Source organism: Ixodes scapularis, unplaced genomic scaffold (genome assembly GCF_016920785.2).
Source record: "Ixodes scapularis isolate PalLabHiFi unplaced genomic scaffold, ASM1692078v2 PGA_scaffold1__304_contigs__length_218370807, whole genome shotgun sequence".
NCBI classification, from domain to species: domain Eukaryota; kingdom Metazoa; phylum Arthropoda; class Arachnida; order Ixodida; family Ixodidae; genus Ixodes; species Ixodes scapularis.
In genome coordinates, this window is record NW_024609846.1 from 196,137,842 (window position 1) to 196,149,643 (window position 11,802).

At 44.0% G+C, this 11,802-nt stretch overlaps 1 protein-coding gene across 1 annotated transcript in view; it reads left to right on the top strand.

The window, feature by feature from the left end:
* Positions 1-8,021, top strand: part of LOC8031226 (solute carrier family 13 member 5-like) — a 53,154-nt gene extending 45,133 nt beyond the window's left edge. The window contains exons 5-13 of the mRNA XM_029991326.4: positions 222-276; positions 367-567; positions 1,809-1,928; positions 2,009-2,086; positions 2,823-2,927; positions 3,627-3,807; positions 4,355-4,516; positions 4,618-4,755; positions 7,823-8,021. Coding sequence (XP_029847186.3) covers positions 222-276; positions 367-567; positions 1,809-1,928; positions 2,009-2,086; positions 2,823-2,927; positions 3,627-3,807; positions 4,355-4,516; positions 4,618-4,755; positions 7,823-7,999 — 1,217 coding nt within the window. The 3' untranslated portion in view covers positions 8,000-8,021. The remainder of the gene's footprint in view (positions 1-221; positions 277-366; positions 568-1,808; positions 1,929-2,008; positions 2,087-2,822; positions 2,928-3,626; positions 3,808-4,354; positions 4,517-4,617; positions 4,756-7,822) is intronic.
* Positions 8,022-11,802: the final 3,781 nt, after the last annotated feature.

Genomic DNA, 11,802 nt, shown 5'->3' on the forward strand with positions numbered 1-11,802 from the left:
TCGCAAAAGGTCTTGAAGTCTGTCTCTAATATAGGCTTAAAACCTCATTGGCCAATCAGATATCATTGACGAACTGCGTTTTCAAGCTCAGGTGCAAAAAATGCGACATATATGAGCAGTAAAAGGGGGCTGCTCATCACCTGTGTGGTCTTTTTCAAGCAAATCTGATTTTCGCGCCACCATTCGTTTTAGTACAACGCTAACAATGACCCTTCTTACAGAAGCGTACAAGCCTTTAAACAGCAGTGACGACGGATCATCCTGCCAAAAAGCAAAGTAAAGTATTGCACATTCCCGCCCGCCGTCTTCGGACGACAGTGACAAGGACCTCAATTAAGGCAGGGGCTCCTTTCTGGATGTTTTCAGACTCGCCGCGCAGCTTGAGGCACCGGCGCTGAAGACCAAGCCTGCCACGCCCGATCCCAGCACGGTCAAGAGGCTGCAGCAGGCCAATAGGACGCTGAGCAAGAGTCTCTATCTGAGCGTTGCCTTCGCTGCTAACATTGGAGGCACCGCCACGCTGACCAGCGCTGGCCCAAATCTCATTCTTAAGTTCGTCGTAGAAGAGTGAGCATCGAGTTTTGCGTAGCTATGCTTATTTTTTTTTTTCTAGTACTACTACACCGAAGGGCAATGCATTATGAGTGATGCAGTCTTGGACAGGATAGAGCGATGGTATACCGGGGTTTTAGGATTTTTGTGCTTCTCTCACTTACCGAGGACGATGTCAATGTCCCCTAAGAAGCGTTTGAGCTGGTCTTCTTTTGTTCAATATATTAGTTCTTTTATCAACACTTTCTATTTTACAGTTTGACTCCGTGATATATCCAACGCAGTTTTTTGCCATTTGAATTCCCTAAACATTGCTACGTTGCAGCGACGGTTCAGTGTGGTCGTTAAGATAACCACAGTGTTTCTTTGCTGCGGCTGTACCGCCCACCCCGCCCCTTAATTATGCTTATCAGTGATGAACATAGCCATCATTGCATATTGGAAGGAGAATATATAAAACTTCGTTGTTTCAGAAAAATTAACAGGAATACGAATGCGAAATTAAATACTTGAGCTATGTGAGTCGGTGGCCGCAACCGCACTATCGCCAAAGCCCACTGAGTCTTTCGGTACGCGGAAAAAATATTTATGTTATAAATATTAGATTTCTGAAAAATAGTGAAGAACTAGCCTTAACAAACGTTTGCAAAAATATAGCGAAGCATTTTTTTTTTAGAAAAAAGGGTCTATGCTGAAAGTAAGGAAGATGTCTGGATAAGTTCCTGGGGCAAGAACAACGTCGATAATCCAACGGTTTCGCAATGATGCCACTCATTGTTAAATAATTGTTAAATAGCATACGAAATATTTACTGTAAATGCGTGAACTCCGCCTTGTCCTGTTTACTCCACACGACTGTGAGATATGAATTTAAATTCACCAAAACCCGATCTGGTATTGGGGGTTACTGCAACGAACACTTCATGCGGTGCGCAAGTTGGTTTTCTTCTTGCACAAGGGTTGCGATGCTGCCAGAACTCCGAGCTCTTATTGGCTGATTGAAAAAAAGATAGTGGGTAGACGTCAAGGCATATAGTATTGGGGTCTACCCACTATCCTTTCAATATAAGCCAATCAGAGCTCGGTGTCCTTCTGACGTCACTACAACTCATGCGCAAGAACCAGACGACTTCCCCTCCGCGTTGGCGCAATAGCAGTATGGTTCCCGTCGTTGAGGAATCTGGGGCCTGTTTCTGGATTCTGCATTCTTCCTAGCAGCGGGATGAACACTTGGTTTCCTCCGTTCTTTGATCTAGGTTCTACGGAGGACTTCCCCCGATCGACTACGCCAGTTGGTTGCTGTATTCAACGCCCGGTGTGATCATTAGCGTGTTTGTCGTGTGGGCAGCGTTCCAGGTGCTTTACCAGAAGCTGGGGTAAGAAAGTTGACAGGGGGATGAATTGTAGTATGCGAAGTTTCATTCACTGATGAGTTTGCGCTAAACCCTTTTTTCAGGTCCGTCGGGCTTGACCGAAAGGGACATGCAGCCAAGAAGGTCATAAACAAGAAGTACGACGAGTTGGGGCCAATCACGTAAGACATACTTGATTCTTCTATACATTTATTTTGGTTACTGTTGGCACCGAAGTTATTACAGGAAGGAATGTTGTGGAACGTATATATACGCTTTAAATCTCCATGCACGCATTTTCAATGAACAAACTTAGTCCTACATACAAAAATACAAAACGTATCCAAAGCACGCGCTCATATCTTTGCACTATATCCCAGGGTATTTAATTACAATTGGTTATGTTTGCTCCCTATTAATAACGCTCAGCGCGACCCGAAACGTAATTAATGACATACAGGCCTATACTTTGACATGTTGGACTCTGTACGTATGAAGAGATTATGGTTAGTTTAGCTCAAACTTCACACAATCTTTTACATTTCTGTGAACCTTCAATTGTATAATTAAAATATGCATAGCCTAAATACCGTGGTGAATATTTTTATATACAGCAAAATTATAAACATAAATCGGGTTTTTTTAATTAATAACGGCTTTGAAAATGAAATTGTTGGTATAGCGACGAAGGAAAACGGATAACATATTTAATACCACAAGGTTGAATGTTGTGCCGTTATATTTGTGTAAATATTTGCCTACTTTCAAAACAAAAACGGCGTAAAATACTTTAGACGAAACAAAAAAGTAAAACATTTATTTATGTAATTATGACATCAGCAGAACATATAAAATTTGAGAAGTTTCTAGATTGCTACATATTAAAGCTTCCTTTTTAAATTTGTGTATCTCCCTCAGGTTTCACGAGTTTGCTGTGCTGGTCATGCTGGCCTCACTTGTTCTGCTGTGGATGTTCAGAGACCCTCACTTCGCGAGAGGGTGGTCGACGTTTTTTGGAGACTTGTAAGTGAACCTTTCTTTCCATGTGCGTTTGACGCGTTCATGATTAATTGTCAGAATCATTGTCCATCGCCAACACGTGAGAATTAACCTCCTAACGAGAAGGCACCGCTCGATCAGGAGCTCTCCGAGGCAGCCTTACCCCCTAGACTCTTGCGTTAAAAATGCCGATATGATGTGTGGTTCTGTGCTGATATAGTGATTAGATAAGGCAATACAACCATTGCCATTATTGACACACTCATAAATCCGATACCTACACAAGCCACAAAATATACCAATAAAAACAAATAAATACGTATTATTAAACATATCACGGATCCTTACAAAAATTATCAATGAGTTTCAATTGAGTTCCAAGTGTATTCTTAGAAACACAATTCAAGCTCATTAATAATTTTTGTAAGGGCGAGCGAAGATACCTCCGTATTTGGAAACGCGAAGTTCATACGCTGGCGGATATCTACAGCTTTTCCAAGAAATGCTGGAAAAGGTTATTCAATAATTCACATTTCTTACTATTATTAGTATGTAGGTTCGTATTACCTATAGGCTGCCTTCACGCTAGTATTTGTCAAGCAGACCACACTCGCAGTATTAGTACTAATCGACAATGACCGGTGTTAATTTAAGTAGTCAACAAGCACTCGTGTGAGGAGTTGTATGGACGATAGCTACCACCGTGCGTGGTCACTTTTTCAGGAAGCCCAAAGACGCCACAGCGGCACTTTTCGTGGTGTTCTTTCTGTTCGTGATACCTGCTGACCCTCGGAAGCTGGGAACCAGCCCTACGCTGCTCACCTGGGACGTCGTCCAGAAGCGCTTGCCCTGGGGTGTTGTCCTTCTTCGAGGCGGAGGGTTCGCTATGGCAGAAGCCACGAATGTGAGTCCAAGTAAATCTTGGTTTTACGCTAAGCACATTTGACTTACAACAAGATGAATGGCATATCACATCTGCCCATCGCTAAACTCTTCAGGTTGCAAGAGTACTGGGAGCGCCAGGAAACATGGGCCATAAAACACACACACACAGTGCGCCACTAAAATAAATGTACATCAATGTTCAGCTGTTAGTTTAAAGTGATTGTGTTTTTAAGTTCTTATTCACTGGGCGTTTTCAACGTTTGTAAAATAGCAACTAGACAATGTTTTCCATCTTACTGCTCTTCCGATCGTTTCTTTGCCTAGACTTAGAAGGGTTATGGTTTTCGTGTCAAGTGTCGCTGTTTTTGAAAAGGCTGATCATTTGACTTCAAAAAGAAGCCTTACTTTAATCTCACATCATTAAGCTCGACTTCTTTACGTAATTGACCGTCCCTAAAGGTGCGCATGTCTGGATAATACTTGTCAGTTTTAGCTACCACCCTACTTAGAATTTTTTGTTTAATCACGTGTACCTGCTCGTGCTAAGTGTGTCGTTTTCTCGGCAGGTGTCTGGACTGTCCCGGTGGATGGGACACCAGCTTGCATCGTTCAGCTTCATGTCGCCGCAATGCATCATCTTTGTAGTTTCCGTTATCGTTGCGTTCATCACAGAAGTCGTGTCCAACTCAGCTACCGCAACTATCTTCCTACCAATCATGGCCCAATTGGTACGACCACTTGGCATGGTTTTGATACATTAAGACCTCTCCGGGACGTTTTCTTCCACCTTTGCTAACTATAGGCTTGTGTCTCGCATGCAAATCTCCAGGCGACAGATCTCCACCTCAACCCGCTCATGATCATCGTTCCTGTGGCACTCTCCTGCTCGTACGCCTTCATGCTCCCCGTGGGCACGCCGGCCAACGCCATTGTGGCCAGCCACGCCAACATTCTCCCGGCAGAAATGGTGAGCGGACGTCGGTGCCATGATGTCAGTGGATGCCGTTGGAGGTCCCCGGTTGACCCGCGTCCAGCAAACACTACTCGCTGACGTACACATTTTTAGCACGGTTTCTAAAGCGCGGAAGTCAATGCCTCTTAGATAACCGGGACGTAGTTTTGGATTTTCTACATCATCTGCTGGAGGCCGGAGCGGACTGATCACGAGTGCTAAGTCAACGTTCGGCTAGGACTCGTGTTCAGTCGGTGAAGACATGAATTCCAACTTCCAGTCTGACGCTTACGCAGCACTCCTGTTATTCCTCTGACCCGCGCTGGCCTCATAAAGGTGCTGGTTAAGGCCCCTGTACAATAAAAAGTAGAGCGATTAATTCTTTGGTACATATGCTCGGCAATGGCGGTTTGTAGCAGAGGAGAAAGAAGGCTAAAGAGGCTGAAACGCCGCCGACCAATCACGGCGTCGGATGAATACTCGTGACGCCGTGATTGCCGACGCCTTTGCACAATTATGGCTGGGCGAACTGGGGGAGGGAGATATATAGGGAGAGGGGCCGCGGTGCTGAGAGAGGACATTGAGCAGCCGTTTTAATAATAATAAGTTATCCTCGCGCAAGCACAGCTTCTTACGATTACATTTTTTTCTTCTTCTTTAAGGCAGTAAAATAGTGACGGGAAAAGCAGAGCAGATAATACAAGCCAAAGCGGAATTTTTGTGACTATATAGAGTTTGAAATCTCTGCGATATTGTCCCTTGTGCACACTTTCAATTCGTCACTTTTTGCTTCTCGTGTGTGTCACGCCAAGCAATCTTAATTACGTGGAAATTGAATACCACATTTCCAAACAAAATTTCGCAAAGCCCACTATGTAGCGCTTGCTTCGCAACTTAATTTTCCTCCGAAATCACCTATTGAGCCATCCCATATATCTGTATATGTGTTTATATCTATGTTACGTCAGTATCTCAAAACATAAAATGCATAAAAATACGAGCAAAGGATCGGAGATCCGCTAATTGCCAAATCTAAAAAAAGTTTGGAATGAATTTGCTAAGAATTACAACTTGCGAGTGAGACATACATGAAAGAATGGAAAGTGGGGCGAGTCTGTGGCTATTCCTGGTCTTGCCCATTCACTTCTTCAACCCTCATTTTCATTCGTGCTGTTCCCACCATGAAAACGCCATGAGATTTGCTTAGTGGTATAGCAAAGAAGTAAGACGGAAGCGATGCGCGCCGCTTCGCTCTGCCACCTATGGGCCTATTTCGTTTACCTTCGTCCCAGCTAGGGTGAAGGCACTCAAGTCTCAGCCACGTAGTTTGACAAATCCGATATGCGGGATGAAAAAAAAAAAAAAAAAGGACAAGTTAAAGATTATAAAGAAGACAAGTCAAGGATGACACACATCTTGATTAAAACGTGAGCTTCTCCCAGTTGTGGGACAAGAGCAAAATGATGTTTTCCCACATACCGGGAGTTCCGCTATTCCAGATGACGGCGCCCGGATAGAAAAAGTCCTGGGCTAACAAAAGCATTACAGGCCTCTCCCACAAAGCCCTGCACTCTTTCCAGTTTAGCGGAGCGAACGCCAGAGGGGAGGCCTTCCGGCAAGTTGAAGCGTGTTAGAAATAAACAATTAAAAAAAAAACTCAGGTCGAGCTGAACCGTTGACTGGTTTTCTCACTACGCAGTAAATACCATTCCTTACGGTATTCATTCTTTGTTACAAGACGCAACATTTACAGAAATATACCTAGTTATTGTTTGTTTGTTTGTTTGTTGTTTTTTTTTTTGGGGGGGGGGGGGGGGAGGGGAAGGGGAGGGGGTGTAAGGCATTGCAACATTAACCCTTAAAGGGGCACTAATACGAAAGTTCGACGCTTATTTCTTGGTTTATACGTGTTTCAGGGAGCAGTATCACATCGGAGACCCCAATTTCTTGTTGAAGAATACACGAAAAGGACTTTTGAAACGAATTGAACTATTAATTAGCAAATGGAACCTGGTGGATGTCGCTAATGCCTCGTTTGTAATGTCTGTCTAGGAACATTGACAGGTAGTGACGATGCCTGTCTCGCCCAGAACTATAACCTCACTGGTGTTTCATGCGTGCAAGCATGTGCATCGTGCGCGTGAACGTAGCTTTGGCAAGCTTGTAATCGCATGCACTTGCCCTCACGAGCAGAGGCATGGCGGCGGCCAGATGCCCTCCTTGCCTGCTTGCAATCGTTCTGTCGACATCAGCCTCGTGCCGCAGCTTTGCTCGTTCCGAGAAAGGTTACGTCACGATTGCGCCGGATGTCACGTGCTCTGAGATGGCTGCTCTCCGAGCGCTTGCCAGAGTGGGCCGCTCATAACAAAAGATGGAACCTCCAAATAAGCCGCCTCGGTGGCTCCGAGGCGAGAGCGCTGACCTACGGATCCCCATGTGGCGGGTTCGAATCCCGGCCGAGGTGCCCGCAATATGACGGAGGCTTATTGCGGAGGAGGTGCCGTGTAACCGAGCTTTCGGTTGCACGTCAAAAGATCCCCAGGTGGTCCAAATTAATCCTCAGTCCTCCGCTGGGGCGTGCCAGATGCCCTTCGTTGGTTTGGCACGTAAAACCCCCAAATTTGATTTTGATTTTAACCTCCAAATACAAAAGTGCGATTGCCATTTACCGATGTTGTGGATCATAATCAGCCAATTTCTGAATGCGACGGGTATCCGGGCTTGAGTTGAGCTAGTTGGTGCATTACTAGGATAGGGCCAGCTTGAACTTGCGAAACTTCTTTCTTTGTTTTTCACGTTGTTTTCGTCTCCAAAGTTCAAGCTGGCCCTATCCTTGTAACGACGGGTGTATTTCACGTTTCGTTGAAGTATTCCTTTAAGCAGCTAAGCAGACGTCGTGTTAGTTATATACATAATATTCAAGCGCATCGTGTGAATCCTGGAGTGAACTCTGAGCTCGTCGCCTTGTCATTCAAGCACAAAATTGTGCGCGTGATAAAGGCGCGCTCATGACAGCCGTGATGAATATGAGCAGAAGCAGGATTTGCCATGCATTTGTTTATGTTGAAATTAATATTTTCAGATCTTGCCTGGGCTCGTGGTCAAGTGCATCTGCATCTGCATCATGCTGGTCAGCATCAACACCCTGGGAGTCTTCATCTTTGATCTCAACAGCTTCCCGACATGGGCAGAAGACTTTGTAGCGAATGATTCCTTATCCGCCGTCCTCAATCGCACAATTACTGTCTCGGGACATTGAACACGACACACATTGACTTTTTACTCGCCGAGTTTGTTTATTCCGAGCTCAAAAAAGTTCCATTCATGTGAAAGTTTTTCTGTTTCGGCCCTTTTGTCGGTCTGTTGAGGCCCTTATGTCTTACCAGAGGTTATTTTGCGCATTTTCTATCCGTCGTAACACTAAAAAAAAAAAAAAAAAAAAAAAAAACTAGATTTAACAGTCAGCGGAATTTTGCGGCAAGGATTCCAGATGTGGCATACAGGGCTGTATTCTTTAAGTGGAGGAGGGAGAGCTGTAATCAACTGTACAGATACCCAGTTAGTCTGACAACTGGTGCAGTCTAAAAAGGGGTGTAGTATTACTCATTTTATCTCATCTACTACTTGTGCAGCGCACTGCCATCAAACTGACGGCCCCAACTTTTACGAGGGGCTGAATAACGGCGCGATAGAACTTATTAAACAGCCAAAGTATGTGGCAAAACGATAATAAAATACACTCAGGTTTTGTCTCGTTTATCGCCTGAGACTGGGGTGAGGAAAATGAAGAACTTTTAGTCGAAGGAACAGGAACAGAAGGGAACGTCTCAGTGCAGCACTACAGCTTTTTTTAACTAGAATGTGTTGGTTCGTGTCCTTCTATTTTACTTTGTCGTTCTGCTGCCTTATCTTTGCAATCTGGAAGTATGGATATCTAAGAGGATACTCTACCGAGCAGAAACGGGAGGGTAACATCAAATCTACGAGCATTTTTTAAAAATAAATTTAAATACATTTATGTATCTGAGACCTTCCCTTTTTTTGTCTGTTCCTTCGACGCAAAGTTCTTCATTTTCTTCACCACAGTCGCAGGTGTTAAGCGACATCATTAGCTACCACCAGCTGGCCTGCGCACTCACAGCCTTGTCACTGAGGTTTTGATGTGGGGCCGAGAAACCCGACTTTCTGTATTCAGTAACACGTGCAAGAGCTATTTTAAGTTCTACCACTTGGCTATCAAGTGGTCGAAGTATGTAAAGTATGTCCCGTCGGTTCGACGACAGTGCGCTGTGTGTCGAACAGAAGATTTCAGTTTCATTAGATAAGACAAGGGGTGTAAGACTGTACCCTTTCTTCTGAGAGTGTGGAGGTTGATGAGGTTACATTGGTTTCATGCTTAGCAATATATGAACTATATCATATCAGTTACATACGACATGCTGATAAATCAGCCTGCCCATACGGAACATCAAAAGAAGAGCTACATTTGATATGGGCGTTTTTTGGGAGGAAAGGAATGGAAAGAATACGAACTGAGTGGACGAAATTAAATACGAAGAAAACAAGGTACCGACGGTTAACCTAAATGAAATCATAGTGAAGACGCTGTGAGCACAGAGGTCGTATTCCATGAGCAAAGGAGGTTGGCAATAAGCTCACAAAACTCTTTAACCAGTTGAAACCACACTCTTAAAAAATTATCTACCACTGCAGAAAGTATCGCTGTGACTGGATTATTATTTTTGTTATAAAGAGCTGTAAAGATAAGTAAGATAAACTAATAATTAATAATGACCTGTACAGAGCGTATTGTAAATATTCTTACCTCATTCATTCTACTTGGCGCAACGGCACCCTTAGAACATTGTGACTTTCAGCCCGAAACGTTCTTCGGATAGGTGTTCGTCATTTCGTGAAGCCCAAAAGTGAGGCCTGTATAAAAGCTCGACACTGATTGGTTGGCGGGTGGGACAGTGGGAATGAGGTGCTCGACTTTTATAGGTTAAAGAGTTGGTCGTGTGACCAGGAATGAAGTGAAGATGAGAGTTGGGCGAGGAGGCGAGGTTGGAGAGGAGGAGTAGGTTAGAAGATTCCGAAATATCACCAGGTTTATCATTTCAATTCTACACATGCCACGCGTTAAATTATCTGGTGAAGAGCGACGTGAACGTAGACGTCTGGCCGAACAGGCTAGACGAGTTACGAAACAATGAAATAAACGTTATTAAACGTTTATACGTGAACGTTTATATATAAAACGTTTTGTACTTATATAAATGTTTTAGAGATAACGTTTACATAAATGTTATTTAAAAAACGCTAGTAGATTTGATATTGCTCCCGTTTCTGCTCGGTAGAATATCCTCTTAGATTTCTCTTGACAGATTGCAAAGCTGAAGGAGGAAAACGACATAGTAAAATAGGAGCACAAGGCCTTACCAACACCCCCTATTAAAAAAAAAAAAAAAAAAGGCTGTAGTGCTGCACTGCCTACGTCACCTAATGGAGGTCTGCACAGATTGGAGACCAGTGGACAGGGAGTCTCAGCCGAACGAAGCAGACAAAGCATCTGATGTCCAATACTGTATGTGCCCGTACCTGACCTCCGTTAGATGGCGTAAGCAGACAAGCCTCGTTTTCTAGGTGTTAGCTCTACGCGCTCACCTCTAGAAGGGGCGGGGAATAATATTGTGGTAGATTGGGGAAGGGTTGAAAGAGGGCATATGAGTAGAGGAAGCGAGCAAAAGAAGGAGGCCATTCTGACCTATTGCGCAGGCCTCTGCGCAAACAAAATGCATTGTGTACACAAATAAACTGACGAAATACAACTTTTTTGCAAATGTACATACGCGTATCATATATCCATCACACTGAGTGAGCGTCGCCGCCCACGTTCCGAACAATGTTCAATGTCGTGAATAAAATAATCAACTCTGTATTGTGTTGCCTCGTTTTCGTATTTTAAGCATTAAGGTGCGCACCACGTTCCATAGGATTCTTTTGGCTCTGACTCGTACAGCCTTTTCAAACGCAAGGAGGCCACAATTCGTATACCTGGATCCATCGCGGTCAATATGAGCTGAAATAGTCCTTCATGTGTTTACCGCGTGCTTGCCAGTTTTTGAAAAAGCACTGGTCCTATATAGGAATATAATGCCCAGTTGAGGTCCCATACCTGAGACGTCCAGGGAAATTTTGGATAACACAGACGTAAGAAAAAGGGCGTACCGGCTGTTGCAACTCATAATGTCCGCGGGAGTACAAGTGTTCTATGCACACAAAAAAAACTGGGTTGCGTGTATGTTTATACAGCCTAGAACTTGGTCTTCCTCAACGGGCGACGAGTCTCCCAGCTGTAGATGAGCAATTTAGCCAGTGCAGTGCTGTAGATGAGCAATTTCGCCAGTGCAGTACAACCACTACACTGGGGTCTTTAGTGTGCATCACGCTGTAGGGATACACGACCGCACGCCGGTACGATGCTCATCCAGATCGAAACGGGAAGGGGTGGGGATTGAACCCAGGATTAGGGATGCCGCGAACTTTTTTTCGAATCGAAGTTTCGATGATCGAATCAAGCGGGTCGAAAGGTTCGAAAGATTTCGATTTTTCGAATTGCCTATATCGTACAATTCGACGGAGGTCGAATTTTCGAACTTGTTAAGCTAAGAAGTTCGACGCTTTTCGAACCGTCGAACTTATTACGCTAAAAAATTCGATCTTTTTCGAACTTTCGACTTATTGCACTGCAAGGTTCGATGCTTGTCGAACTTTCGAACTTGACTGACCAAAAAATTCGATGAATTTCGAACTTTCGAACTTATTTATCAAGAGAATTCGAAAAGTTGCGAACTTTCGATTTCTGAAAAGTCAGAAGTTCGACGAACTTCGACCTTTTAGGGTAAAAGTTCGACGTTCGTTGAACTTCGAAAGACCGGCGGACGGTTTCATTTGATTTCAAGTAGTGGGGTACATTCGTAATTTTTTTTTCTCGAACTTTTACACGCGGTGCTGCGTTCCTTACGAAAGGCAATGTCGTTTATTTCAATGTTCTGGCATGCT